The sequence below is a fragment of the Mus pahari genome, chromosome 11 (assembly GCF_900095145.1).
Source record: "Mus pahari chromosome 11, PAHARI_EIJ_v1.1, whole genome shotgun sequence".
NCBI lineage: Eukaryota > Metazoa > Chordata > Mammalia > Rodentia > Muridae > Mus > Mus pahari.
In genome coordinates, this window is record NC_034600.1 from 30023598 (window position 1) to 30031266 (window position 7669).

General features: G+C 45.9%; 1 protein-coding gene across 2 annotated transcripts in view; it reads right to left on the bottom strand.

Annotated features, from left to right (window-relative positions):
- Window positions 1-6311, bottom strand: part of Tnpo1 (transportin 1) — an 86564-nt gene extending 80253 nt beyond the window's left edge. The window contains exon 1 of one of the 2 annotated variants that reach the window (XM_021208580.2): window positions 6175-6311. In XM_021208580.2, the coding sequence (XP_021064239.1) occupies window positions 6175-6189 (15 nt within the window). In that variant the 5' untranslated portion in view covers window positions 6190-6311. Of the gene's footprint in view, window positions 1-5417; window positions 5897-6174 lie in introns of those variants that run through there. The other variant, XM_029544082.1, reaches the window with a different exon arrangement.
- Between the last annotated feature and the right edge of the window lie 1358 nt (window positions 6312-7669).

Below are 7669 nucleotides of genomic sequence, written 5' to 3' on the forward strand. Positions count from 1 at the left end.
GTGAAGAAGGGGTGCAATGTCACTATCTCACCCATGTTTCAGTCAGCTGTAAAATGCAACCCAAGTGCATGTATGTGGGGGTTTGCCTTCCTTCTGTTTTCAGCATGAAATCTTCTATCCTTCTTATGTTAAACAGCTCTAGTCTTCTTGGCTTATTTTCCATTAAGACTTTCATTTATTTCACCAGGAATGGGCTTCATCAAGTGTAGTTTTCAATTCAATTACTTAATGGGCCTTTAAACTTCTCTTAGTCACTAAATTTAATCAAATTTGTGATTTCTTTGGTTTTTCCCTTTCCCATTTGTTGGAGAGCATTACTAAGAATGCTGAACCCACACATTGTTGCTGCGTCCATTTCAGAATCCAGATGTCTATTTATATTATATATCTCTATGCATAAAATTAGATTTCCTCCATGTAAAGATTTTTTTTTTCTAAAATGTGGAAAGTTAAGGTCTGCCTGGTTTAATTTTGTAACTTAACCATTCACTACTTGGAGTGTGTACTACACAGAAATGTACAAGTAATATCTTTTAGACAGACAGACCTAGATTCAGAGTCAGGCTTACATATCTAGCCCTTGTGCAAAATGCATCTCCACCTTTTCCCATCAATCAGAGGAAAATAATTTCCATGTGAAACACGGAACTATGATGATGAGAATTCTGTATAAGAAATGATATATACCAGATGATTACCGGTAACTCATGACACACTACAATGGAAAGGAGTCCTAATTCAGTCCTTCTTCTTCTCCTTTGTCTCCCAACAGTGGTGCATTAGTATTATGTTGCTTCTATTTATTTCATTACCAAATTCCCTCAAGGAAGCCTAGCATAGTAGTGAATGTCTATTCCTCAGCACAGGGACGATGGCGGCAGAAGGGGAGAATCTGAGGCTAAACCTGAGCAACGAAGAGGCTGTCTTAAAACAAACAAACGAGCAGCCTTAATGGTAGAGGCTTGTAAGCACATGCTAAAGCAAGAGGGATTGAGTTTAAAGGTTGCCTGGACTAGAGTGAGTTCAAGGCCAGCGTTCATAACTTAGTCCATCCTCAACATGTAGCCTGCATGAGGTCATGAGTTCAATCTCTAACACTACTCACACAGACAGTAACAGCAATATGAATCAAACCACCACCAAGAGCAGAGCATAGTGGTCCACAACACTAATCCTAGCACTCAGAAGGCAGAGGCAGGCAGGCCTCGGTGAGATTGAAGCTAGCCTGGCCTTCCTGTATGGCCAGGGCTACATAGAGGGGCCCTGTTTCAAACCACCACCATGAAAATTAAGCCTGCAGTCTTAGTCAGGGTTTTACTGTTGTAAACAGGCACCATGACCAAGGCAAGTCTTATAAGGATAAACATTTAATTGGGGCTGTCTTACAGGTTCAGAGGTTCAGTCCAGTATTATCAAGGCAGGAACTCAGCAGCATCCAGGCAGACATGGTATAGGAACTGAGAGTTCTATATATTCATCTGAAGGCTGCTAACAAAATACTGACTTCCAGGCAGCTAGGATGAGGGTCTTAAGCCCATGCCCACAGTGACACACGTACTCCAATAGGCCACAACTATTCCAACAGGGACACACCCTCTAATAGTGCCACTCCCTGAGCCAAGCATATACAAACCATCACATTCCACTCCCTGGCCCCCATAGACTTATTCTTATTTACCACATGAGTCTATGGGGGCCATATCTAGCCATAGCATAATTAAAAAGTACATTTAGTCCAACTTCAAAAGTCCCCATAGTCTGTAGTGGTCTCAACAATGTTAAAAGTCCTAACTTCAAAGTCTCTTCTGAGATTCACCCAATCACTTAACTGTAATCCCAAAGCAAGACAGAAAACCAGCCAGGCAAACCCCATACTCTGTATCTCCATGGCTGATGTCAAAGCAGTCTTCAGATCTCCAACTCCTTTTTCATCTTTGTTGACTGCAATAAAGTTCTTTCTCCCAGGCTGGTCCCACTCCCAGTTAGCAGCTTTCCTCACCATGTATCCCATGGCTGTGGCATCTTTAACATCTCGGAGTCTCCAAGTCAACTTCAGCTTCACAGCTTCTTGTTTCAATGTCTGGGATCCACACATGATCCTCTGGGCTCCTCCAAAGGGCTGGCATCACTTCTCCAGCTCTGCCCTCTGTAGCCCTCTAAGCTCAGGTGGTCTAAGCTCAGGTGGATCCACTCCACTGCTGCTGGTGGTGGTGATGAGCCAAGAACATCCCCAATACTCTGGAGTCTTCTGCTCCAACTAGGCCTCACCAATCGCCTCTCATAGGCTCTCTTCATGGTACCAAGCCTCAAATCCTTCAGTCCTGTGTCATTAACTGAAACCAAGGCTGCACCTTCACCCATGGCCTTCCGTGGCCTCTCACAAAGCCAAGCGTCAAACCAGTACCACCTGAGTGACTCTTATACATTACTAAGTACAGCTGCAGCATGAGGTATAACCTTGGCTATATCCAGAACACAGCTTCTTTGTGCTCACAGAAAACACTTCCCAGAAGATTTCATCTCCGTGATACTGACTTTCAGGAAGCTAGGATAAAGCCCATGCCCACAGTGACATACCTACTCCAATAAGCCACAAGTACTCCAACAGGGGCACACCCTCTAACAGTGCCACTCCCTGGTCAGAGCATATACAAACCATCACACTTGCCTTAAGCAAAAGCAGCCTGACTATATGAATTCAGAAATTTGAATGATACCTAGCATCTTAATGAAATATCTAAAATGCAGTTAATTGTCTTATGTTCCGTGCAGTACTTATGTAACTACAAAAAAACAATTAAGGGCTGGTGAGATGGCTCAGCAGGTAAGAGTACCCGACTGCTCTTCTGAAGGTCCTGAGTTCAAGTCCCAGCAACCACATGGTGGCTCACAACCATCCATAACAAGATCTGGCACCCTCTTCTGGAGTGTCTGAAGACAGCTACAGTGTACTTACATGTAATAAATAAATAGATAAATAAATAAATGCAAAAAAAAAAATTAAAAACTCTTTATGAGAAATTCACACAAACATTACACATATATAAAAAACAAACAATATCACTACATAGCTTAAGAAAATGCTTATAATATGTCTTTATTTTTAAAAAAGCAGAAAATTACTTATGCAATAAAATCTCAACTGTGTAAATATACACATTTGAAGAAAATACACTGGAGGGCTTATAGAAATTACTGTACCATTCTGAAATTGGCAATTTTAAGTTTATTTCTCATAGTTTTAAAAAAACACTGAAAATGATGATGATGAGAACATTAGTGATTTGTGGAGCACCGACTCCGTGTGGGCCAGGTTCTGAGAGCTTCCTATGTGAACTGAGTTCTCAGAACACCATCAACGGAGACCATGTAACTTGTTTCACGTTACACTGACAATTACAAAGGGCCTGTCTTTGACTGCCCATCCACACACAGGACAAGCCTACCTTGTATCATAACCTAAGTCATTATAGGCCACCTCCTCATACCAAGAGCCACCTGTCAACTTTCAGTACTGAGTTTGAATAGTTCCACTGTCACTGACTGCCTTTAGAAATAAGATGTGGCCACCATTCTTGTATGGATTTTATCTCGGAAAAATTTGAAGGCAGAACATGTGGAATGTGTTTAATCCCAGCACTGAGGGTCTGGGGGGGGGGCAGTGGTTCTTCATGGGTTTGTGTTCAGCCTGGCCCACAAAGTGAGTGCCAGGCCAACCAAAGCTATACAGTGAGCCCTTGTCTCTAAATAAATAAATAAATAAATAAAATAAAATCCAGGCAGTGGTGGCACACACCTTTAATCCCAGCACTTGGGAGGAAGAGGCAGGCGGATCTCTGAGTTCAAGGCCAGCCTGGTCTACAGAGCGAGTTCCACCCTGTCTTGAAATCCGCCCCCCCCCCCCAATTTTTTTTCTGAAGACAAGTCTCCATCCTCATTTCTTGTTTTAATAGTTCATCTGAGCATGGAGATGCTTGAAAGCTAATATTCTTACTCATCACACCAACTACAGTACTTCTTTCTAAGAACAGTACCTAGGATAGATGCTTTGAGAACCTCCCTTCCTAACCTCTACCTGCCTAACCACAGTCCACCCACTCTCACAAACCTCCGTCAACAGTGAGTACACTCCTAACCTGCTAGAGCCTTGCGAACACTAGCCAAGCAGGACCTCATCTGTGAGACATTTCACTCCAACCCTTCCTTTTGGAAGGGGGCACTGTCCTCCATGATTTTGAGAACATCACCAGTTACACTCTAGCTCGGCTCTCTCAATCTTTGCATGGAAGCATTTGGGGGGAAGGGTGGGGAAGTGGGAAGAGGGCCAAATCTTTAGCATCTTATACCACATTCTTTTCTTTCTTTCCTGGTTTGTTTGTTTGGTTTTGGAGACAGGGTTTCTCAGTGTAGCCCTGGCTGTCCTGGTACTCAGAGATCTGCCTGCCTCTGCCTCCCCAGGGATGACAGTATATCTGGCAAAGAAAGGTAGTCCCCATGCTGTCACCTTCCTCTCTTCCATTTATTGTGGTTACATTTACTGCATGTGGAACTTGACTTGGCTTCCTTAGAACCTGATTTCCTTTCCTAAAAAAAAAAAAAAAAAAAAAAAAAAGCTTGCCAATATGGTTAACAAGGACAAGAAATTCCTCTAAATACAGCATGCTCACATTTCAACACAATTTAAGAAAACAACACACACAATCACTTTAACATAAGTAAAAAAAATAGTCATGAAAACAATGACTATAACAATTATTGATACTGAAACTAGTCACAGCTAGGATAATTTTTTTTTTTTTTAGATAAAATTCTGTTCATATTTTATAATGGCAAAAAAAAAAAAAAAGGCTTTTAGGAATGGAGGGAGAAATACAAAAATATTTTCTATAGGTCTTTCAGTGGGAGGAATTCAGTAATTTCTGGCCAGGGCAGGATGGAAATGCACAAAGTTGATGGAAGGCCGAGGCCCTCTTCAGAAAGAGAAGAGGAAACACAGTACAGTAGGCGTACACGAACTCAAGTAAAAGCTGAATTACCAAACCACTATTCACCCACACACTGCAACTGTCAAGGATTGTAAAAGAAGTCGGCTACCTCTAAAGTAGTATTTTTCCTTTGCACTTGCAAATTTCCACATAGACCAGCCATTCTCTAGAACTGGGACGCAGGGCAGTAAAAAGCATCTCTTCTCACCAACTACAAACCATCCACTACTTACTTCATTAGGTACACTTTCTCACCACACTTAAGTGAAAGTTTCGATAGGGAGACTCAAAACCCAGCAGGTACTTTTAGTATCCTAAACAATCTGAGCGTGCACATTGCAGACAGACAGGTCAGGTCCAAATACTGCTTTCACCGAATATTTTGCATTTAAGACGTGTCTTCTCTTTGGGGGAAAGGCACTGCTTACGTACCTCATTGAAGCCATCACTGTTTTTTGAGCAGGACATATTAAGCTTCTTAATACAATCCCCCCAACTAGTGGACAGCCTCCAACTTCATTTCTACAGTTACAGCAGCTGATTCGCGAGTGGCATAACAAAGTGAAACTGTAAACAATCCCTGCAAACCCCACGTGATTTAAAAAAAAAAAATTAAACACCGCGAGATCATTTCTAAGAGGAAGAAAAGCCTTTCTAAAACCAGTTTGATTGTGGTGGCGGGTCTGTTCCTCCGCGGCCGTTCCCCGTGGCGTGGGCGGACAGAGGCAGACGTGCAAAACCCCACAAACCTAAGCAAAACCCGTAGTCACAAACATTAAAATCATGTTCCCAGGTCGCGAGGCCAGCAGGCCCTCGGGGGAGACGGATCAGCTGGCAGCAGAAACCGGAGTGTGCGAGGCTCGGGGACAAAGACCGGCGACCTCGGGCCCTCGCACCCTGCGGCCTGACCGGCACCGCAGCGACTCGGCCCGCCAGCCTCCCGCCATCCCCAGGACCGACCTCCGGTGTCCGGGGCGCCGCCTGCCCCGTCCGGGACCCGCAGGGCGCCCGGGACGGCAGCTGTTGGGCTTAGAACCGCGCCGTCGCCGGCGGGCTCCAAACGGCCAGGCCGGGTCCGGGAGGGCGGACAGCGGAGCGCGGTCCCCTCGGCGCGGCGGCCGGTCGGAGCTCGCTCGGCCGCTTCCCACCCCCGCCTCCGCCCCGGCCACGCACCCTCACGCCAACCTACCCGGTCCCACACCATCCCAGAGGCCTCCGGCGCTCGGGCCTTTCTGCCGAAGCGGCGCTGCCTCCCGTCCGGGGCCTGAAATGGCTGCGGAACAAAGAGAATCCGGGCTCGGGCGAGCGCCGGTCCGATTGGCCGGGGGGCGGAGCCCGGCGCGGGAATCTTCGGCGGCGGTCGCCTTGGCAACGGCGACGGGGCTGGGAAAACTGCGGCCTGGGCCTGCTGGCCAGCGTCGAGCGGGCGGGAGGGCGGCGCGCAGCAGCGGTTTTGCCCCAAGCGGGGTCCCCGGGGTCGAGGCGTCGGCCCTGTGCCCGCCTCACACCCTCTCGCGCCTGCTGCAGCCCCCACAAGCCAGCTTAGGGCTCAGTCGCGGCCTCCGTTGCCCAGCCCGTGAGTGTGAACGCCCCGATGCAGGGCCCTTCCGGCGGCAGGTGACGTGCGTGCCCGGAGTGCACTCGTGTTCTCCCGGGGGACTGCGGAGCCCAGAGCCCGGCGACACCCACCAGGCCGCTCGTCCCACAGTCGAACGGTTACAGCTCCCCAGGCACAGGGCAGAAGGATGTGGGCGGACGGCGAGGGGGCTTCTGAAATGTGCTGATGTAGCACGAAACTACCATATAAACCAAGTGAAATGATTTAGAAAATGAGGTTTACTTCTCTAGGTATGGTTCTTCTATAAAGCGAGTTCCCAGAGCTTGGAAATAATAAGCTCCTCTCTCCTTATACAGCCACCATGAGAGAGGTACTGTAACTTCAAGCTGAAAATGTTTTAAAATGGGAGAGGTAGGCACTCTTCAAGCCAGTTGCAATGATAGTAATGAATAGATGTGAATTGTTCTTCCCAGTGGTGGCGCACGCCTTAATCCCGGCACTTGGGAGGCAGAGGCAGGTAGATTTCTGAGTTTGAGGCCAGCCGGGGCTATCCAGAGAAAGCCTGTCTTGAAAGAAAAAGAAAAAAAAAGTGTTCTTTCCTGCCCGATTACTTTTACACAAACTTACCACGTATGAGTATTTTAAATGTGCACAGCAAGGTGGTCCTTATTTCTGAGGGTGAGTGCCCAGTGAGAATTACCTTCACATCAGCACTTTCTGCCTTAGTGTTACATCCTTCTTGTTTAGGTAGTGATTGCTTCTCCATACACTTTACAAGTAAAATTATAGTACCTAATTCTTGAAAATGCTAAATATTTACAACTTATTTATTAAGAAGCTTTAAAATCTTCACTTGTAATACTTTTTAGTGTTACAACTAGTTTAACTCAAAGTTTGAGACTAAAAGATGGTTTTTATCATCAGAAAGCTGAATGTTGAAAGGGAAAAATTTTAAATTACTAAAATATGGTCAGGCATGGTGGCCCACACTTTTAGTCCCATCACTCCAGAGGCAGAGGTGGATAGATTGCTGAGTTCTAGGCCAGCCTGGCCTACACAGAGAAACTTTGTCTCTATAAAATAAACATTTTTAAATGTCGATTTAATAGTTGGATAGAGTAGTGTT